General features: G+C 41.9%; 1 protein-coding gene across 3 annotated transcripts in view; it reads right to left on the bottom strand.

Moving 5' to 3' along the window:
• Positions 1-5,548: 5,548 nt before the first annotated feature.
• Positions 5,549-23,805, bottom strand: part of MAK (male germ cell associated kinase) — a 218,254-nt gene continuing 199,997 nt past the window's right edge. The window contains exons 13-14 of one of the 3 annotated variants that reach the window (XM_029590648.1): positions 8,772-8,925; positions 5,549-6,621 (exon numbers count right to left, since the gene is read on the bottom strand). In XM_029590648.1, coding sequence (XP_029446508.1) covers positions 6,573-6,621; positions 8,772-8,925 — 203 coding nt within the window. In that variant the 3' untranslated portion in view covers positions 5,549-6,572. Of the gene's footprint in view, positions 6,622-8,735; positions 8,926-23,805 lie in introns of all 3 variants that reach the window. The other 2 variants (XM_029590650.1, XM_029590649.1) reach the window with 2 other exon arrangements.

Raw genomic sequence — 23,805 nt, forward strand, 5'->3', positions numbered from 1 at the left:
CCTATTACAGACAACTGAGGTATTATCCATCAGCACCCCGTGCTAGGGCATCCAGACTAGCACAGAAAGTCAGCCTAGGCAACCAAGGGCATCTAGGCCTCAACCTCCTCCTCAGACAGGCCCAGCATCAGGATTTTGAGAACCTGCCAGAGGACAGCATTCACTCCACCAACCTGATCCCAAATCTACCAGTGGGAGATTGGGTCTCTTTCTTCCAACCCAATTAGTCAAACATAACAGATCAATGGGTACTATCCATTATCACACAAGGTTACCAACTGCATTTTATCACAGTACCAGAAGACTCTCCACCAAAGTCTCTTTGGATACACAAAGATCTTATATCTCTCCTGCACACAGAATTATCCACCCTTCTGAGAGCTAGGGCCGTGGAATCAGTTCCCCAACCTCAGCAGGGCAGAGGATTCTATTCCTGTTATTTCCTCATTCCAAAGAAAACAGGAGGCCTACGTCCCATCTTAGACTTCCGCAATCTCAACAAATTTCTACGGAAAGAAAAATTCAGAATGGTCTCCTTAGGCACCATGCTTCCCCTTCTTCAAGCAGGAGATTGGCTCTGTTCTCTGGATCTGCAAGACGCTTATGCTCACGTTCCAATATTCCCTCCTCATCGCAAATTTCTATGCTTCCTGGTGGGACATCAGCATTTCCAATACCGGGTTCTACCATTCGGACTGGCCTCAGCACCCTGAGTATTCACAAAGCGTCTAGCGGTAGCAGCAGCCCATTTGTACAAAGAAAGTATACATGTCTTTCCTTACCTGGACGACTGGCTCATCAAAAGCCAGTCAAGACAAGGAGCTCTCAACTCTCTCAGGCTCACAATCAATCTGCTCCACTCATTGGGATTCCTAATCGACTACCAGAAATCTCGCCTACTGCAATTCATCGTAGCAGAGTTGAACACCATAATAGCAAGAGCCTTCCTCCCAGAGGACCGCGCAGAGACACTATCCTCATTAGTGAAATCTCTGCACACAAAGGAACATGCAACAGCCCATCGGTTTCTAATTCTGCTCGGCCACATGGCCTCCACAGTACATGTCACTTCTATGGCCAGATTAGCCATGAGAATAACCCAATGGACATTAAGGTCACAGTGGATACAAGCTATTCAACCACTGTCGTCTCCAATTCAAATAACCCACCAACTACATTCCTCTCTCCTCTAGTGGGCGAACACGAACAACTTGCGCAAAAGCCTACCCTTCCAACAACCAGTTCTGCAAGTAACTAACTACAGATGCATCCACCTTAGGTTGGGGAGCACACATAGGCAATCTCCAAACTCAAGGTACTTGGACAAAATTTGAAGCAACATTTCAAATCAATTTCCTGGAGCTTCGAGCTATACGTTATGCTCTATATGCGTTTAAGGACTGCCTTTCACACAAGACTGTTATTATACAGATGGACAACACAGTAGCCATGTGGTACCTGAACAAACAGAGAGGTATGGGCTCGTATCTTCTTTGTCAAGAAGCCGCACAGATTTGGGACTGGGCCCTGACACATTCAATGTTTCTCTGGGCCACTTATCTAGCAGGCATACACAACGTAGTTACAGACCGCCTCAGTCGTCAGTTCCAACCTCATGAGTGGTCCCTGGCTCCTTTAGTAGTGACCAGGATATTTCAATGTTGGGGGTCAACCAACAGTGGACCTCTTTGCATCCGAGCTGAATCACAAAGTGGACAGATTCTGCTCCCTGCACAAACAGAGAAACCAGTTAGCCAAGGACGCCTTTGCTCTCCCCTGGAATTCAGGTCTTCTAGAGGCGTATCCCCTGATATCACTAATAACCAAAACTCTAGTAAAGCTACAACAGGACAAAGGGTCAATGATACTCATAGCCCCGTATTGGCCTCGACAAGGGTGGTTTCCCATACTTCTCGACTTCTTGATCAGAGAACCGATTCGCCTGGGTACAGCTCCCAGGATCAGGGCAGGTTGTACCATCCCAACCTTCAATCTCTATCTCTAACAGCCTGGATGTTGAAAGCTTGATCCTGCAACCACTCAATCTTTCAACTAATGTCTCTCAAGTGCTTGTAGCTTCACGTAAACCTTCCACACGAAAAACCTATCATTCTAAGTGGAAAAGATTCACCATGTGGTGTGCACAGAAAAGTATTGACCCTTTTTCCTGCCCCTTTATTAGACAGCATCTTTATTAGACTAGCTCTGGCACCTTTCAGACTCTGGTCTCCAGACCACGTCAGTAAGGGTACATCTAAGTGCTATTTCAGCTTACCATCATACAGTAGGGGATGCATCGATATCAGCGCAACCCTTTGTCAGTAGATTTGAGAGGTTTAATTCACCTTAAACCCCTGTTACGGCCACCAGTCACAGAATGGGACCTTAATGTGGTACTGACAAGATTCATGTGTTCTCCCTTTGAACCCATCGATTCCTGCAATGTCAAATTTCTTACATGGAAGGTTCTCTTCCTAGAAGCTATTACATCTGCTAGAAGGGTTAGTGAGTTACAAGCACTTGTCACATACTCACCCTATACAAGGTTCCTACATGACCAAGTGGTACTCCGTACACACCCAAAATTCCTTCCCAAGGTAGTTACGGAATTCCACTTGAATCAGTCCATAGTCTTGCCCACATTTTTCCTAAGACTTCACTCTCACCAAGGTGAGAGGGTTTTGCATACCTTAGACCAGAGCTTTCCAAAGTGTGTGTCGGGACACATTAGTGTGTCGCCTGTAGTGTGGAGGTGTGTCGCCCGGGCCACAGGGCCGGCGGAAGCAGGGAACTATAGCAGGAAGATCGGCGGGCAGTGGTGGAGCTTACATCACCATGGCCCGAAGAAAAGGGTCACGTTCACTCCTCCTCCTTCCTGCCTGTGCAGCCCTGGAAGAAAAACGTTGCCGGAGCCGCGTGGGCAGGAAGGAGGAGGAGCATCTGCTGCGTACAGAAGAAGAGCAGCATTAATGGGCCGTTGCGGATCCCACGTCACGACGGCCCAAGAAGAGGAGGAAACCCGATAGCAGGGCCGCTGCGGATCCCACGTCGCGGCAGCCCGAGAAGAGGAGGAAACCCGATAGCAGGGCCACTGCAGATCCCATGTCACGGCCAGGGAAGATCAGGGCCTCTGAAGAGCCCATCCTTCGGCAACCCGTGCAGAGGGACAGCATGTGCCAGTGAGAGCCTGTGCTTGAGCAAGAGAGCATGTAGGAGTGAGAGAGCCTGTGTGTGTGAGAGTGAGACAGCATGTGCACGAGAGAGACAGTATGTATGTATGTATGTATGAGAGAGAGGCATGTGAGTGAGAGCTGTGGATGTGTGAGATTACATGTGAGTGAGAGCCTGTGTGTGTGAGAATGTGTGAGATAGCGTGTGAGAATGAGAACCTGATTGTGTGTTTGAGGGAAGACAGATGGAGAGAAAAGAAATAGAAAAAAAGACCCTGTAAAAGGAATTGGCAAAAAATCAAGAAAGGAAAGCTGGAAAAAAAAGCCTGTGACCAACCGATTAGAAAACTAAGATCAGACAGCAAAGGTAAAAAAAAAATTACTTTTTAGTGATTGGCACATGTAATCTTTGGGAATGTGCAAGAGTAGCACTTTCTCTATGCCGATCTCACAATGTACGAGATCAGCATGGAGGAAGTGGAAGCCTGCAAATATTTATTATGAGATAGGTTGTGTTGTGAAACATTTTATTTATGTATACATTTAAGGAAACATACATAAATTGTTGAAATACATTTTGTTCGTTTAACCTTTAACTTCTGGTTTGCTGGTAGACTGAATTACTGTGTCACGAAATTATGTTTGTCTAAAAAGTGTGTCACCAACATGAAAAGTTTGGAAAGCTCTGCCTTAGACTGTAAACGTGCACTTGCATATTACCTAGACCACACTGCAGTCCATAGGAAATCCACTCAACTCTTTGTTTCTTTTGATTAAAAACAAACTGGATAAGCAGTGGGCAAACAAACTCTCTCTAACTGTATTGCAGATTGTATAGAGTTCTGCTATGAAAAAGCAGGCCTTCCTCTCCAGGGACGAGTAAAGGCGCACTCAGTAAGAGCAATGTCAACCTCAGTAGCACACTATCGTTCAGTACCAATAGCTGACATATGTAAAGCTGCAGACCAATAAGGAGTGGAGACGATGAGTGGTATACAGTTAGGTAAACAGCATAGAAGAGAGTATAGTGCTATGAAAGTTCATGGATCCTTGTTTTAAAGGATTGAAAGGGTGATGTCACCTTTATGTGAGGACTACATCCTGCTTCCTGGGATAACACCTATTACAGGTAAGCAATTTTGCTTTCCAGCACTATTCCAGCATGTTGTATATTTTGTAGACACATACTTTCACTGTGAGTCTTTGAGCAAATTGAATCCTTTAAAACAAGGATCCATGAACTTTCATAGCGCTATCCTCTCTTCTATGATGATATGTAAAGCTGCAACATGTAGTTCTCTTCACACCTTTGCAGCTCATTATTATTTGGACAAGGAAGGACGACAAGATTCAGCCTACGGACAATCTGTCTTAAAGAACTTTTTTCCAGCATAATCCCAACTCCTTCCGCATCCAACCTGCTGTGATTTCAGGCTGCCTCATTTTTTCTAACAGTACACCAGTTGTTGTGCCCGTTGCACAAGTTGTTTGCTGCTGCTCCAATACAAGAATGACTCCGCCTGTAGCTTGCTAATCACCCATATGTGAGGACTATCATCCTGCTTGTCCTGGGATAAAGCAAAATTGCTTACCTGTAATAGGTGTTATCTCAGGACAGCAGGATGAGGTCCTCATGAAACCAGCCCGCAGAGTTGGGTTCGATACGTTTTATTTTATTTTTGCTAATGCTTATTGCTACACACGAGCTGAAGGGAGACTCCTGTGGCTCGAGAGATCATGGCATGCTCAGTGTGCCAGTCAAGTTTCTAGAAACTTTGACAAAGTTTTTCCGTGACAGGGCTCCGTCTAGTGATGTTGCCCTTATGTGAGGACTACATCCTGCTTCCTGGGATAACACCTATTACAGGTAAGCAATTTTGCTTTCCATCACTATATTCCAGCAAGTTGTATATTTTGAAGACACATACTTTCACTGTGAGTCTTTGTGCAAGCCTGTGAATACAAAGTACAGACTCTCTTTTTCCCATTGTGCAGTTTCAAAATTGGCCCCTTTAATGATTGGGCAATTTTACTTGGCTTTGATTCTTTGCTGGGGCTAAGTAAATAAATTATTTAGGCTAGATGAAAATTGCAACTATTTGTGTCAGTTAAAAAAATAGACATGCTCCTACTATTCTCAGTCCAGATCTCAACACCCAAAACACTTCTGTTCTTATCACAGCATAGTAGCTAGGTGCAATGATACAAATAACTTTGTATATGGTTTTTTTTTTCACAGGGTTTTATAATTTCTAAGTACCATGCTAGTATGTATTTGAATGTCATGAAACATGGGGAGAGACAGCAGTGGGATGACCTGACGTGATTTAAAGTTTCTAATCTGTGGCAATTCAGTACAGTGGATGTAAAGGACATACAATGTTTTTCCTTTTAATTTGAACTCTATATACTCTACCACACTCTGCTACAAATTTTAAACAGATGTAGATAAATACAAAAGCCCTCTTGTTAGATCCTACTCCAAGTATCAGTGTATAATTCTCTCTTACTTCTACCATACCCTTCAATGCCATTGAACAGTAGTAAATGAATCCCCCCTACCAGGCTGGAGATGCCATGACTTACCATCTGAAAAATCTTTCCTGTTTTTCTGCCACACTTTTTTTTTTTTTTTTAATACACAAGCTGGCTGTTACAGTGAACTCCAGTTAGAATGAATAAAGTGGATACTGTGGTGCAACTGTACAGTCTGCCTTTGTTTTGGGTTTTTACACATTGCATGTCAAATACCTCTGGCAGGCAAAGAGCTATTTATTGTGCTGTGGAAAATGTATATTACTTGCCACTTATGGACTTTGAAAAATAAGCTGGTGTTATGGGAATGGTTACAGGAAAGCGGTGGTCTCCTTCTTCCAAAGGCCTTTGTAATTTTAGCTCCACTATGAAGAGGCAGTCAATTTAGTTTAGCACCTGAATACCTTCTGAATTTTTACTAGAGATTCTAGTACGATATAGTAAAATCCAGCTTTTATCTACTCTAATATATAAAAACACTGCTGCACTCTGTATTTAAGTGGTGCTGTCCTATTGGCACTGTACAGAGACTGAAAACTAATCTGCAACCTTTCTAGCCAGGGCCACCTGGGGTTTTGAGCTGTGGAGTGTTTACAGCTATCACACACTAATATACCAAAAGGTGCAAAATCAGTCACTAGGCCAAAAGAAGAAGCTTTTTTTCACACAGCAGTCTTCTTTACCTAAACAGTCTGTTCTAAAGGTGGTTGAGGTTTACTGCATACCAGCATCCTAAATGTAACATCAAACAATTACACATTTTCTGTTCAACATTTCAAACTACATTTGACATCTATACTTAAGAAAACTGTACTTTTTTTTAAATTGTTTTTTTAAATTATTTTTATTATAGTACCACCAGTTGCATCAATCCTTAACCGCAAGTTTCATGGCCTTGATGTTATGACATTTGGGTCTGCAAAAGAATCAAAATCACAATATTCATACCGCAATCATTGTTAAAGTACAGTTTATTCACTTTTTAAATAAATATAGTAAATTCAGAATGGTTAATGAAATGGCAGGTTTAATACAGAATTCAACAGTTGCTTTCACAGACAACATTGGCTGTGAGAAACAAAATAATATTTATGGGTATGAAATTACTACTTTGTTTACAATTTATTGGGCACTGTCAAGGTACCAACAGAAAAATAACCAAATAACCAGGATTAGTTTGTTACTGCTGCTCATGTTAAAATGGAGCCATATCTTTTTGTTTCTATGTACTTTTCCTATTTGCCTGCTCTCTCATTCAGAAAAGGGAAGTTGCAGAAATTTCAGTATACCACAGAAGACAAACTGATGGACCTGGATTCTTTGCTTCGCTACACTGCAGTGTTGCTAAGAAAAGTGAAAATAGACTTCAGTGTTTTGCCTAATGAGACAGCATGGTTCAGAGATGACTAGTAAAAACAAAAAGGAACTAACAGCAAGATGTGTTCCTCCTCTGATCACATGCCTAGTAAATTTACCAGTTTCTGCTGCATCCCTCAGGCTAATGCTGTGTTGGCCTTCATTAGAACCCCTACTGTTACTGTACTGATATGGCAAAGGAGAACTATTTTTTTTAAGGAGGTTATACAATCAAAAAGGTTGCATTCCAAAAAAAAAAAAAATAGAAAAAGGAAATGTATAGGCTTAAAGAAAGGAATCATAAAAAGCAAGAAAAGTTAAAGCAGAGCAAGTTGAGTTTTTCAGAGATTGTAGTGCTATACTAAAATGGGTGTGCCAGCAGTTGCGGCTGCTCAAGCATCCCAGATTGGCCTGTTTCTTCCTTGTTTGTACTATCCACCCACAATCTGGGAAATGTGTAAAGGGACAAGCTAAACATTTAAAATGAATAGATTATTATTATTAGGAACATCTATAGCAAGGGCTGTTATTCTGTAAAGCTCTCATTTGACAAATTCATGGTTGATGCCCCAAGCTGCCTGCTTTATCCTCTTAGATAACCCAAAATTTGCACTACAAGCTTAGTAGGATGCCAGGAAAGATCCTGGTCTATGTTTAAAATTTCAGGCCACAAACTTTTGTCTTCTAAAAACTTGCAGCTTTTAGTATTCTACTATTTTATTTTTGTTTCCATCTGTTTGCTGTTTTCTTTGCATTCTTTAATTAACAATACAATTTATTATGTAGTGTTACTGATGCAAAACAAAATGTCACTTTATTCCTAGATAAATATAAACTCATTAAAATGTTTCATGACTAAACAAGCCCGATGATGGAGTCAAAAACAGTTCTCAGCTTTGAAGCTCCAAATGAGGTCACTTGAGTGCACAAATCTTGCTAAGAGATTGTGTTAAAGTCTAGAAGGAAGGATAGTAAGGAAAGAGAGCCTTGCTAGTAGGTCTGTGTGTTCCTTGCAGGAGTACCCGGGCTTAAAAAATTCCTAAATTTCTATGTTCAGGCAGGTTTGTTTTTTGATAAGATATTTTCTAGTAGCCTGTACTCCCATCCAGCATCTTTAACTAGAAAGCAAACCTATAGTTCTGGAAAACTGTGGACCCTCAAAGTTTTATCACAAAATGGGAGAACTCTTTTAGACTATAAGGCTGTCTCAATCAGCAAGGCTGCAAAGCACTGCCAATACCAATACTTTACTGATTTGAGCCCCATATCCATACCATCTGTTTTGAAAGCTTCCTACTGCTCCATTTCAGTCCAAATCAGCAAAGCAGGAATTCATACCAAAACGTTTAACATTTTACCTACTCTGGAACAATGTATGACAAAAAGCTTGGTCAAAAAAGCTTCCAATGTTATGTTGGAATTTTAACAACTATCCAGTACTGGTTCAAATACCCTGCAGGCTTTGGCAAGCTGCTTTATGCAATACTCTAAAATTCTATCAATAGTTAATGTTTCAAGTTATATACCTATAGCTAGGCAAAATGATCATCACTTCATTTAAGGACATACAATAAAATAACAGTTCTTACTTAATGAAACTAGATGACATTACACATTCTTTATAAAACAATAGGAAGAATACATTTATTGGTTATATAAAATGGTTAAACATACACATGTACAATAAATACAGAATTAACCGTACTCTACCGATGTCCTCCATATTTGGCTATCCAGTCTGTCCTTCCATGTACTGGCTGGATGGGAGGGGGCCGTGTTAACATGTTAAGGTTTTTTGTTGCAGCATTATAGTTATGGCTTGGTAACTGAGAGCGGGCAGCTTTTGTTTTCCAGCTGTCATAATCTGAAATCAAATAAAATGAACATTTAGAAACTGAAGCAAAGCAAGTTGATGTAACTGGGTCCCAGCATGAAAAGAAAGTCATACAGCCTGGAACGGTATTAGAACATTTTGTATTTTGAACTAGCCAACACTGTATCACCGACACTGGTAAAGATCGTTAATCTATCCTTAGAGGAAGGATCCATGCCAGATGCACTGAAAGGAGCAATCGTAAAACCAATTTTAAAGAAGAAAAACAGCGACCCACTTAACCTGAGCAACTACAGACCTGTATCAAACCTACCCTTAATTGCAAAATTAATAGAAAAACTATACAAAAGCAGCTAGCGGAACACCTAGATAGCAATAACATCCTATATCTCTCACAGCATGGATTTCGAAAACACTATAGCACAGAGACACTCCTACTGGCGCTGACAGACAACATCATGAGGGGATTCGATAACGTTAAACATTACATTCTAGTGATGCTAGACCTCTCAGAAGCTTTTGATACTGTAAATCACAACATACTTTTAAATAGACTAGAAGAAATAGGATTAGGCAACAAAACAATCAGCTGGTTTAGATCATATCTAAGCAACAGATATTTTCAAGTTCAAATCAAAGATTCTATGTCAGAAAAAATAGACCTTCAAACAGGAGTACCACAGGGATCCGCCCTGTCTGCTACACTTTTCAACATATACCTGCTACCATTATGCCACCTGCTAGCTGGCCTGGGAATCACTCACTATATATACGCCGACGATATTCAATTTATATTACCCATTGACGATACAATTGAGAAAACACTAAACATAGCGAACATGTATCTAGACATTATCAAACAACTATTAAATCAAATGGAGCTAGTAATTAATATAGAGAAGACAGAATTCCTTCATTTAGAAAGAAAAAAAACCATGGAGATCACACACAACCCAATCACACTCAATAACAAACAAATAATACTTGCAGAGAAAGTACGGAATCTAGGAGTAATAATCGACACAGAACTAAGCTTAAAACAACATATATCCATAAAAGTAAAGGAAGGATACGCCAAACTCATGGTCCTCAGAAAACTTAAACCACTTCTAACAACCGCCAACTTTCGATCAGTACTACAAGCGTTAATATTTGCAAGCACTGATTATTGCAATACCCTTCTACTAGGTTTACCATACACCTCCATAAGACCACTACAAATCTTGCAGAACACAGCTGCAAGAATATTAACTGGAAAAAGGAAAAGAGACCACATTACTGAAACACTGGCTGAGTTACACTGGCTTCCCATTGAACAAAGAATACAGTACAAAATACTATGCACCATACACAAATTAATACACAACGAAAATGCAGACTGGTTCAACACAGCCCTTCGCGTACACATCCCCAACAGAAACCTAAGATCAGCCAACAAAGCACTTCTAACTATTCCATCAGTCAAAACAGCAAGACTAACCCAGGTAAGAGAAAGGGTGTTATCCTTAGTGGGACCTATACTATAGAACTCCATGCCCTTGGAATTAAGACTACAAAGAGAAAACAAAACATTTAGAAAAAAATCTAAAAACTTGGCTCTTTAAACAAGCTTTTCAAAAAGAGAAGGGAGAATAGAAACCAGGGAAGTGCAAGGTACAAACAATGAACACCCACACAAACAGTAATCACTAAGGGTGTAGTTTTTAATAGAACTCATCACTAAAGGATAAGTTACAATTATAGAATGAGTCTTAGACTCAAAACTGCTATAGAATTGACCTGGACATGATGTTGTAGACATTCATTTAACAACTAACTGATTAAAAAGTATGTTACTGAACCTTATGGCACCTGTGTAAACTGATAGATTTTAATAGCATTACTTTTATGTGCCTTACTGTAAACTGTTGTGATGGTACCCACCTTAACGACGGTATAGAAAAAGTTTTAAATAAAATAAATAAATAAATAAAGAAGCTTTGCACTAGAAGCTCTACACTGAGTTACTAATTCTAGAAACTAAACACATGGGGCGGATTTTAAAAGGGTTACGTGCATAAGTTACGCGCGTAGCCCTTAAAAAAAACCCCTGCGTGCGCCGAGCCTATTTTGCATAGGCTCGGCGGCACACGCAAGTCCCGGGACATGCGTAAGTCCCGGGGCTTTGCTAGGGGGAAGTGTTGGGGGGCGGCACAATGTTCGGGGCGTTCCGGGGGGTGTGGCCGAGGCTTCCGCACCAGCCCCCGGGTCGGGAGATGGCGCGCCAGCGGGCCACCGGCACACACGAGTTACACCTGCTTCGGGTAGGCATAACTTGTGCGATTAAGGTAGGGGGGGTATAGATAGGGCTGGGGGGGGGGTGGGGTGGGGCGGAAGGAAAGTTCCCTCCGAGGCCTCTCCGATTTTGGAGCAGCCTCGGAGGGAACGGGCAGTGCGCGCCGACCCCGGATTTTAAAAGATACGCGCGTACCTATTGAAATCCGGCGTACTTTAGTTTGCACCTGGTGCGCGAACAAAAGTATGCGCTCGCGCTTTTTTTAAAAATGTACCTCATAGAGGCCGATTTTCAAAGGGTATAAGATCCTAAGTAGGCTCTTTTGAAAATTTAGTAGGGCTGAATCCCTAAATTTAAGCTCCTGGCTTTTTACGTGGGTATTCATTGTTTAAATTATAATTTATGTTAAGTATTTGTCTTATGGTTTTGTACTGTTGAGATGGGTTTATGAATGTTATATTGTAATTTGCATTTTTCAATTTGTAATTGGATTTAGTGGTTTATAAGTAATTTGAATAAATAGGCTCCTAAAATTGAAGTTAGTAGTTTAGCAGTGATTTTCAGCACAAGGCACCTAACTTAAGGGCTTATTTACAAATCATTTTTCCCATACATATAAAGAAGGAGAAAACCTTTCGTAGATAGGTCCCTTAAGTTCCTAAATCTAGTCAAATGAATAGCAAGTCTAAATTTGAATATGAGCCTCATATTTCCAGAAAGCAGTAAGGCCTGAAATACAAGTGAAATACTACCTGCAAGATGTAGTACCTTTATCTTGAAAAATAAACAATGATTTATACAAACTCTGGTAGTATACATTTAACCTCTCCTGAAATATCACAGAATAGAATATAACACTTTTGCTGTAAAGTTTTGTATGCAAGAGACAAAACTAAATTATTGCTGGGGTTGGGGACTACTGCGCTCAGGGAAACGAGTAGATCCCAGTTAAGAATCAGTTGTAAGAACAAGAAGTCTTTGGAATAGTATAATAATCATACCCTGTTACGGGATATGTGAAATTCCCTACCCAGTCCAACATAATAATGAAGATTGACCAGATTAGAGCATACCATCTTGCTAGACCATGTGCTCTTCGTTTGGATCACAAGATCATCCTTGGGTTTTCAGTCCGTGCAGGCAAAGGTACTGAATTTACAGTTTAATTGGTAGGAGACAATACAACCAGAAAGTACTTTTAAAATGAAGTTGTCTTTATACTTCTTAAAAAGATGACAGGTAAAATGATTTCTTCTCTTAAACATCCTCTTATTTTTATTCTACCAGGCTCTGTGTCATGTCAGCAATCTGCAGCTTCCCCTAATGGAATATGTAATGCCCAGCAGCACAAAAAGCAAGGCAAGTAATTGCTGAAGAGGAGGGAAGATAGTTTTCAGTTGCTTATTGTTCTAAGACACCCTGGAAGGACAAAAGTAAGACCGCATTTAAAATAGCTTTCCTAGTTTGTAGACAGATGGACTTCAGACCAGTGGGTTACGCCCCCCTGCCAGCAGTTGGAGACGGAGCATGCTGATGTCACAGTACACATACTCCTGCAGTGACCTCAGCCTGCCAGTATTCTCCGTCTCCAGCAGATGGTGGATGTGCATCGCCCTAAGGGGGTTGCTTCAGATTTGGAAGGAGAATTGATTGATCTTGAATGGGACGCTCCAGAGGCAAATTTCAAAGGGGGTCGGGCTTTGAAAGGCCTGTACCCCCCTGGATCCGGTGGTGAAGGAACGTTTGCATTTTCTGAAAGTGGATACACTTGTCTGTGCTGTCTCTAAGTGGACGACTATCCCCGTGGAGGGAGGATCAGCCTTGAAGGATATGCATGATAGGACTGAGGCCATCCTTAAGCCTTTGAAGCAGTAGTGATGACTTTACAGATAGCATCCTGTTGCGCTCTAGTGGCTCGCTCTTGTCTACTCCTCTCACAGGAAGTTCATTCTAGAGTGAATTCCAGAGCAGTTATGGAATGCTGCCGCATTTTTAGCTGATATGGGCTGCGATTTGGTCCATAGCTGAACTAGAGGAGTGGCTTCCATGGTAGCAGCCAGACGTCAGCTATGGTTGCGAAATTGGTCATCCGATGCAACCTCCAAAGCTAATCTTACGAAAATGCCTTTTAAAGACTCGCTCTTGTTTGGGAGCAAGTTAGAGAAACTGGCCAGTAAGTAGGGTGCATCTCTGGTTCCTCGGTTGCCGGAGGATAAAAATCATTTGCAGTGCCCCTTTGGTATGAGGGAGTCGTCTCCGGGGTTCCAAGTGGTTTGGTCCCTACAGAGGGTCGACCTTTGAGAGGACTTGGCCTTTCAGTAGATCTCAGTCCTTCCGTCCCAGACAGCCCAGATGAGGAGTGGGCTCGGACGGCGGATCATCCCGAGCTTCCCAATGAAGGTTTGCCGACCCACCTTTAGGAACAAAAGACAGGGGGATGCTGCTCTCTTACCAGATGTGGGTCGACATCACATCGGATCAGTGGGTCCCGGGGGTGATACAAAGATATGCGATGGAATTTCGCAGTGTTCCTTGGGATATGTTCATGGTGTCTCCTTGCCACTCCCCGCAGAAGAAGTAGGCAATGGAATCTACGCTATTAAGGTTCCTCTGTCTAAAGGCGGTGGTCCCAGTGCCTCCGTCTCAAGAAAGTATGGGGCGATATTCCATTTATTTTGTTGTGCCCAAGAAGGAGGGCTCCTTTCGTCCCATTCTGGATCTCAAGGGAGTCAACCGTCATTTGCGTGTGACTAATTTTCGCATGGAAACCTTGCGTTCGATAATATTGGCCGTGCAGATGGGGGAATTTCTGACATCACTGAATCTGTTCGAGGTCTTCCTTCATATTCCCAGCTGTTTGGAGTACCAACGTTTTCTGGATTTTTGCGGTGTTAAGAACATAAGAACATGCCATAATAGGTCGGACCAAGGGTCCATTAAGCCTAGCATCCTGTTTCCAACAGTGGCCAATCCAGGCCATAAGAACCTGGCAAGTACCCAAAAACTAAGTCTATTCCATGTTACTGTTGCTAGTAATAGCAGTGGCTATTTTCTAAGTCAACTTAATTAATAGCAGGTAATGGACTTCTCCTCCAAGAACTTATCCAATCCTTTTTTAAACACAGCTATACTAACTGCACTAACCACATCCTCTGGCATCAAATTCCAGAGTTTAATTGTGCATTGAGTAAAAAAGAACTTTCTCCGATTAGTTTTAAATGTGCCACATGCTAACTTCATGGAGTGCCCCCATAGTCTATTATCTGAAAGAGTAAATAACTGATTCACATCTACCCGTTCTAGACCTCTCATGATTTTAAACACCTCTATCTTATCCTCCCTCAGCCATCTCTTCTCCAAGCTGAAAAGTCCTAACCTCTTTAGTCTTTCCTCATAGGGGAGCTGTTCCATTCCCCTTATCATTTTGGTCACCCTTCTCTGTATCTTCTCCATCACAATTATATCTTTTTTGAGATGCGGCGACCAGAATTGTACATAGTATTCAAGGTGCAGTCTCACCATAGAGCGATATAGAGGCATTATGACATTTTCCGTTTTATTCACCATTCTCTTTCTAATAATTCCCAACATTCTGTTTGCTTTTTTGACTGCCGCAGCTCACTGAACCAATGATTTCAATGTGCTATCCACTATGACGCCTAGATTTCTTTCTTGGGTGGTAGCACCTATTATGGAACCTAACATTGTGTAACTATAGCATGGGGTATTTTTCCCTATATGCATCACCTTGCACTTATCCACATTAAATTTCATCTGCCATTTCGATGCCCAATTTTCCAGTCTCACAAGGTCTTCCTGCAATTTATCACAATCTGCTTGTGATTTAACTACTCTGAACAATTTTGTATCATCTGCAAATTTGATTACCTTACTCGTATTTCTTTCCAGATCATTTATAAATATATTGAAAAGTAAGGGTCTCAATACAGATCCCTGAGGCACTCCACTGCCCACTCCCTACCACTGAGAAAATTGTTCATTTAATCCTACTCTGTTTCCTGTCTTTTAGCCAGTTTGTAATCCATGAAAGGTCATCGTCACCTATCCCATGACTTTTTACTTTTCCTAGAAGCCTCTCATGAGGAACTTTGTCAAATGCCTTCTGAAAATCCAAATACACTACATCTACCAGTTCACCTTTAGCCACATGTTTATTAACTCCTTAAAAAAGTGAAGCAGATTTGTGAGGCAAGACTTGCCTTGGGTAAGCCATGCTGACTTTGTTCCATTAAACCATGTCTTTCTATATGTTCTGTGATTTTGATGTTTAGAACACTTTCCACTATTTTTCCTGGCACTGAAGCCAGGCTAACCGGTCTGTAGTTTCCCAGATCGCCCCTGGAGCCCTTTTTAAATATTGGGGTTTCATAAACCATCCTCCAGTCTTCAGGTACAATGGATGATTTTAATGATAGGTTACACATTTTTACTAATAGGTCTGAAATTTCATTTTTGAGTTCCTTCAGAACTCTGGGGTGTATACCATCCAGTCCAGGTGATTTAGTACTCTTCAGTTTGTCAATCAGGCCTACCACATCTTCTAGGTTCACTGTGATTTGGTTCAGTCCATCTGAATCATTACCCATGGAAACCTTCTCCAGTACAAGTACCTCCCCAACATCCTCTTCAGTAAACACCGAAGCAAAGAAATCATTTAATCTTTCCGCAATGGCCTTTTCTTCTCTAAGTGCCCCTTTAACTCCTCGATCATCTAACGGTCCAACTGATTCCCTCACAGGCTTTCTGCTTTGGATATATTTTAAAAAGTTTTTACTGTGAGTTTTTGCCTCTACGGCAAACTTCTTTTCAAATTCTCTCTTAGCCTGTCTTATCAATGTCTTACATTTAACTTGCCAACGCTTATGCATTATCCTATTTTCTTCTGTTGGATCCTTCTTCCAATTTTTGAATGAAGATCTTTTTGCTAAAACAGCTTCTTTCACCTCCCCTTTTAACCATGCTGGTAATCGTTTTGTCTTCTTTCCACCTTTCTAAATGTGTGGAATACATCAGGACTGTGCTGCTAGGATGGTATATTTTTTTTTTTAACAATGACCACGCCTCTTGTACACTTTTTACCTTTGTAGCTGCTCCTTTCAGTTTTTTCTAACAATTTTTCTCATTTTATCAAAGTTTCTCTTTTGAAACTTTAGCACGAGAGCCGTGGGTTTGCTTACTGTCCCCCTTCCAGTCATTAATTCAAATTTGATCATATTATGATCACTATTGCCAAGTGGCCCCACCACCATTACCTCTCTCACCAAATCCTGTGCTCCACTGAGAATTAGATCTAAAATTGCTCCCTCTCTTGTCGGTTCCTGAACCAATTGCTCCATAAAGTCATTTATTCCATCCAGGAACTTTATATCTCTAGTATGTACCGATGATACATTTACCCAGTCAATATTGGGGTAATTGTCTTCTATTATTAACGCACTACCAATTTGGTTAGCTTCCCTAATTTCTCTTAGCATTTCACTGTCCGTCTCACCATTTTGACCAGGTGGACGGTAGAATACTCCTATCACTATAGTCTTCCCCGACACACAAGGGATTTCTACCCATAAAGATTCAATTGTGCATTTAGTCTCATGCAAGATGTTTATCCTGTTGGTCTCTATGTCATCCCGGACATAAAGCGCCACACCGCCTCCTGGGTGCTTCTCTCTGTCATTGCGATATAATTTGTACCCCAGTATAGCACTGTCCCATTGGTTGTCCTCATTCCACCATGTCTCTAGATGCCAGTAAAGTCTATGTCATCATTTACTGCTATACATTCTAATTCTCCCATCTTACTTCTTAGACTTCTGGCATTAGCAAACAAACATTTCAAAGTTTGTTTTTTGTTTGTATTTTCATTCTGTTTTTTAATTGATAGGGATATGTTAGAATTTTTTAGCTCAGGTGAGTTTTTAGTTACAGGTACTTGGACTACTTTTCTTATTATTGGAACCTCACTGTCCAGATGCCCTAATTCTAATGCCTCATTAGTATCCTTTGAAGGTACCTCTCTCCGAACCATGCGCTGCTGAGCGACTGTCGGCTTTCCCCTTTGTTCTAGTTTAAAAGCTGCTCTATCTCCTTTTTAAAGGTTAGCGCCAGTAGTCTGGTTCCACCCTGGTTAAGGTGGAGCCCATCCCTTCGGAAGAGACTCCCTCTTCCCAAAAGGTTCCCCAGTTGCTAACAAAACTGAATCCCTCTTCCTTGCACCATCGTCTCATCCACGCATTGAGACTCCGGAGCTCTGCCTGCCTCTGGTGACCTGCGCGTGGAACAGGGAGTATTTCAGAGAATGCTACCTTGGAGGTTCTCGATTTAACCTTTCTACCTAAGAGCCTAAATTTGGCTTCCAGAACCTCCCTCCCACATTTTCTTATGTCGTTGGTGCCCACATGTACCACGACAGCCGGCTCCTCCCCAGCACTGTCTAAAATCCTATCTAAGTGATGCATGAGGTCCGCCAACTTTGCACCAGGTAGGCATGTTACCAGGCGATCCTCATGCCCACCAGCCACCCATCTGTCTACATTCCTAATAATCAAATCACCAACTATGACGGCCGACCTAACCCTTCCCTCCTGGACAGTAGGCCTTGGGGAGATATCCTCGGTGCGAAAGGACAATGCAACACCTGGAGAGCAGGTCCTTGCTACAGGAGCCTTTCCTGCTGCACCAAGTTCATGCTCTCCATTCATGAGACCTTCTTCCTCCAAGGCAGCACCAGGGCTGCCCGTCTGAAGTTGGGACCTGGCTACTATGTCCCTGAAGGTCTCATCTATATACCTCTCTGCCTCAGCTCCTCCAGGTCTAGCCTCCATAGATCTGACTCGTTCTCTAAGAGCCAGGAGCGCTTTGCATCGCATGCACATGTACAACTTCTCACCGGTGGGTAAAAAATCATACATGTGACACTCTATGCAAAAGACTGGGAAGCCCCCCTCTTGCTGCTGGACTGCTGCCTTCATCTCAAATTTGTTCAGTTCCTACTTAAGTTTTAGGTTGCTATGGGAGTAGGAATGTGTCTAGTTAATGTCCTTTAAATGTATTAGTGAATTCACTATGGGCCTGATTTTAAAAAGCATTTACTCGAGTAAAACAGGGTTTTACTCGAGTAAATGCACTTTACTTGAGTAAGTGGGCTTTTGAAAATTGCTATAATATATGCCATTGAATTGTCCATAGGATTTACTTGTGTAAATGCACTTTACTCCAGTAAATGGCTTTTGAAAATTGCTACAATAGTAGTTACATTTACATGTGTAACTCCTTTTGAAAATTACCCCCTATATGTCTAGTAGTGGCCTACAGGGCAATGATCAAACTCTCAATAAGGTGTTTATTTTATTTTTTTTTTTAAATGGCACCTGCCTATAAATTAAAGGATGAGCTAGGGGTGGGTGGGTAGGGGTGGGAGAGTTGGGAAATACAGTCTAACTTCAGTTAGTCAGCCAGAGTGACTCGCTGCTCTCTTGATTAACAAATGTTGGTACCAAATCAAACCGAATCACACTACCTCAACATTATCAGTTTCGAGCACTGCCCTTTGGTCTAGCCACTGCTCCCAGAACATTTTCCAAGGATATGGTGTTAGTAGCAACAGAGTTGAGAAAATATGGAATACTGGTGCACCTGTATTTGGATGGCTGGCTGATTTGCACCAAGTCTCTGGAAGAGAGCCGCCTGGTGACCCACTAGGTAATCTCCTTGTTGCAGGAGCTCGGTTGGGTGGTGAACCTGGCCAACAGCAGTCTTCACCCTTCTCAGCCAGATTATCTGGGGGTTTGGTTCGACATGAGACAGGACAAGGTTTTCCTGCCAGATGTTTGACTTCAAAAGCTGAAGTTGCAGGTACGTTTCTGGTGAACACTAAACGCCCGATCGTATGGTCCTATCTACAGGTACTTGGTTTAATGGCAGCAACTCTGGAAATGGTACCGTGCATGAGAGCGCATATGCATTCTTTTCAGCGCTCCCTGCTGTCTTCTTGGAACCCACAGTCTCGGGTCTATTCGGTTCAGCTCCACTTGCCGATGGAATTCTGCTTTCACTTCCAGTGGTGGTTGCCAGGTACTTGCCAGGTTCTTATGGTCTGGATTGGCCACTGTTGGAAACAGGATGCTGGGCTTGATGGACCCTTGGTCTGACCCAGTATGGCATTTTTTTATGTTCTTTCTTATGTTCTTATCTGAGAAAGGGGGTTTCCTTGACCTCTCCAAACTGGTTGATCCTCATGACAGATGCGAGTCTCCAGGGTTGGAAAGCTCATAGTCAGGAGCTGACGGCGCAGGGGCGCTGGAATGCCGAAGAATCCCTTGGGAGCATCAATCACCTGGAAGTCCGGGTGGTCCAGTTGGCATGCTTGCAGTTCAGCCACAGACTGCGAGGTCAAGCAGTTCGAGTGGTGTCAGACAACACAATGACTGTGGCATATATCAATCTGCAGGGAAGAACCAAGAGCCAGCAAGTGTCGCTGGAAGTAGACCAACTTACGGAATGGGCAGAAGAGCATCTCCAGGTGATCTCGGCCTCTCAAACTGCAGGAAAAGCCAACGTAAGAGCAGATTTTCCCAGCAGGGAGAGTCTGGACCCAGGAGAATGAATATTGTCAGATGAGGCATTTCAGCTCATAGTGGATCGGTGGGGCCTTCCCTCCCTAGACCTGCTGGCGACTTCTTGCAATATAAAGGTTCCTCACTTCTTCAGTCGCAGGAGAGATCTGTGTTCTCTGTGTATTGATGCTCTTGTAGAGGTCTGGCCTGAAGACGAGCTGCTTTATGCCTTTTCCCTGTGGCCCATGCTGGGAAGAATAGTTCGCAAGATCGAATGCCACAGGGGGATGGTGCTCCAGGCGACCATGGTATGCAGATCTGCAAAGACTCCTGGTGGAGACCTCCCTTTGTCTTCCGCTGCACAAGGATCTGTTTCAGCAGGAACCAGTTCTTCATGAAGATCCGACTTGATTCTATCTTATGGTTTGGCCCTTGAGAGGGCTTGCCTGTTGAAGCACGGATATTCTGCATTGATTGACACCTTGCTCCGCCCTTGAAAGTTCTTCACTTCCTTAGCCTATGTACAGGTTTGGAGAGTGCTTGAGGCCTTGTGTGAGGATCGCGATGTTCTTCCTTGTTAAGATTCCGCTTGTTTTGGAGTTTTTACAGTATGGGTTAGATAAAGGCCTGGCCCTTAATTCTTGGAAGATGCAGGTTGTGACTCTTGCCCGTTTTCGGGGACAGGTAAATGGTGACTCCTTGTTGTCTCATCCTGATGTGACCTGTTTTTTTTGAAGGGAGTGAAGCATCTTTGGCCTCCCTTGAGGTTACCATTATGGAGTCTTAACCTGGTGTTGGATTTTTTGGTGGACCCAATGTTTGACTGCTGCATAGCCTCTCCTTGCAATTGTTGACCTTGAAAATTGTTCCTGGTGGAGATATGTTTTTGGAGTGTATAATTTATATAAGGTTATCCACAGTGTATAAGGTTATACACAGTCCCTTACTGAGTGTATAATTTGCAATGCTACTTATTATGTTCTTCGGTTGTTTTCCATCAGATACTGTTCCTTTTCTCCTCTTCCTGTTTTTCCCTTTCTTCTCTCGCCCCTTCTCTCTTCCTATCTGCTCCCTCTCCCCCCCACCCTGGGTTTTTGTAATTTCCTCCTTCAGTTATATTGTAAACCAGCACGATGTACCCACGAATGTCGATATATAAAAGCTAATAAATAAATATGTTTTGCACATTGAATTTCCAAGTTGCAGGCCTTGTCTTGCTGGGAGCCGTTCCTTAGGGTGACTCCTGGGGCGTTACAACTGCGTACTGTTCCCTCCTCTTTGCTTAAGGTGGTTTCAGATTTTCAATTAAATCAGTCCATTTCTTTGGCATTCTTGGATAAGGACAGGGATGCAGAGGAGTATCGCCTCTTGCATCCCTTGAATGTCAGGAGACATTTTGTACGGTATCTGGAGATTTCTGAACCTTTCCATAGGACAGATCGCTTGTTTGTCCTTCATGATGGGAGGAAGCAGGGCGAACTAGCTTCGCGGCCTACTACAGCTCGCTGGATTAAGGAGGTAGTCAGGGGGAACAAGCTATGCCAAACTGCTTGTCCACATTTACTATCTTTTTATTTATTTATTTATGCATTTCATTTTACAAACTATAATCAACTTACATGGATACAGATCAGGATAAATATGATTTTACAAAATTTGTTCTTGTCTTTCATTTCAATAATCCTGTTCCCATATTCACTTCTAGAATAGATAAGTAGTAATACCTCATGAAGTTATTACTAATAGAGCAATATTTGAGGACAATACCTGGAGAATCTCTTCTACCAGGAGAACAACTGAAACTGAGTATTAACACAGGATTCTCTCTAACTAGCCGCTATCTCCCCTGTTATAACTTCTTGAGGGTGTGAATCAAGAAAAACCCTCAACTGTGAAACCTCAAAAAATATATATTTCTGTTGCTGATATACAACTTCACATTTACAAGGGTATTTCAATAACATTTTACCACCTTTTGTTTCTAGTTCTGTTCTTAAAGCTAAAAATCTTTTCCTCCTATCTTGGGATTGCTTAGATAAATCAGGATACATCCAAATTCTTCCACCATGAAAGGAAGCCATCCTATTTCTCATAAATGCTTTAAATACAAGATCTCTATCTATAGAAAAGGAAAATGCTACATGTAATACTGATATATTTGTAATTACTGTATCTATATTAGATTCTAGTACATCTGTTAAATTCAAAGATACCTGTCTTTCTCCACTATTTTGAATAGTAGCCCCTTTTGGGTTTACATAGTATACCTTTGAAAAAGTAGGGAGAGTAGATAAAGGTATCTTTAAAACTTCTACCAAGTACTCTTTAAGCATTTCATATGGAGAAATTACTTCCAGTTTTGGAAAATTTATAATCCTTAAGTTTAAATATTTAAATGAATTTTCCAGAGCTTCCAATTTTTTATCATAAATTATTTCAGCTCTGGCAAACTTCTGGTGCCATGTTTCCAATTTATCAAGACGCTTCTCCACTTGTTGGTTCTTGGCTTCAGAATTGGACATTGATATTTCAATGTTCTTGAATCTCTGATTTGAATCGGTTGTTATTTTAGTAAGATTAATTACCGCTGATTCTAATGCTTTTATAGCATCCCAGAGTGTATCCATAGTAATTACCATTGGTTTATCCAGTTGTAAGAAAATCTCAGGGTTTCTTGGTTCCATTTCCCTCATTATGGCTGGGGTTCCTTCTCCATACCCTAAAGAAACATTTTGCGATCCCTTAATGTTAGAAGAAATTTGAACTGGTGGAGGAGGAGTAATAGGGGCACTGGGACTCAACGATGTCTCGGTCTGGGAAGATGACAGATGCTCTATGTCATGTCGAGCGACCTGTATCACCGGTTCTACTATCATTTTTTAATAGATGATAAAGTCTGTAATCAAAGGTCTGTTAGTGCATAACAATGCATGATATAGTCTGCTAGAAAAGCGGAAAATGTTTGTTTGGTAATTTCTATACCTAGATAGTTAGAATCATATGAGACTAATAGTTGCGTGGTTCGATGACATTGTGTAAACTGCTGGCACAAAACCAATCCATTCAGTGTGCTCTGATAGAGGTTGATAAGGAGCAGGCCCTCATATCGACTGCTTTGTAAACTGATCAACTCACTCTTCCACATGCAGGAGTGGCTGTGGGTATGCAGAGCCGCTATGCCCTGGAGGAAAAAAGGGCTTCAGTTTTTCAATGCAATCAAATATGTACTGAACAATGCAAAACTGATGAGCAGAAATGCTTGTATTAAGCATGGAACTCTGAACACCTTTTTGCCATAATTGTTCAGGATCTTCAGGCTTTTCCCTGGTACAGTGTGTGAAAATATCCTTGTTTTCTTTGCTCTTTTTAGAGCTGACGCCACTACAACTGATTGATGAGGCAGCGGCACTACTCTGCAACCTGGGGTCTTCTGGACTCTATTCTTTAGGTCTAATTTCCTGGCTACCAGGGCACAGAAAATTAGATTCTTCTACATTCTTGATTGTAACTCTTGCAGAATACCACAGATTGGAATGGCTGCCAGTGCTGTGGGGGTATCTAAGATCTGCAGAAGCTCGAAGATTTCTGTGTGAGAGTCCTCATGCTTATGGACATTAACTCCAAGCACTTTACCCAACTTGTCCAGCAACTTGCAGTAAGAGAGGTCCTCAGGTGGAGAAGAGTGTTCTGGAGAATCATGGGGAGGGGGAGGGGGGGTCAGGTCAGAGGTCAAACCCTCAGATTCTAGTGGGAAAGAAACACTAATCCAAGATACCAATGATGAAGTAGGTGATTGAGGAATGATTCTTGGTCACCTCTGAGGAGTGTTTTTCTGCTGGACTCTACTGCAAGTGAGTGCCAAGTACTAAAACCACCCTGCCGTTATAGATAGTCTGACAGAGTAACCATCTGGTCAAGGGTTACTGGTATTCCCTCTTGCAAGAGTAAATCTGATATCCTGGAAAGGAGAAGTTGAAGGGTACCTTCCTTGTCCTTAGCTGCCAGCGAGATAGAAAGTCTTCAACTCAACCACTTGGTCAAAGGGCTGACATGGCCTTTGGG

Source organism: Rhinatrema bivittatum, chromosome 2, assembly GCF_901001135.1.
Source record: "Rhinatrema bivittatum chromosome 2, aRhiBiv1.1, whole genome shotgun sequence".
Classification (NCBI taxonomy): Eukaryota; Metazoa; Chordata; class Amphibia; order Gymnophiona; family Rhinatrematidae; genus Rhinatrema; species Rhinatrema bivittatum.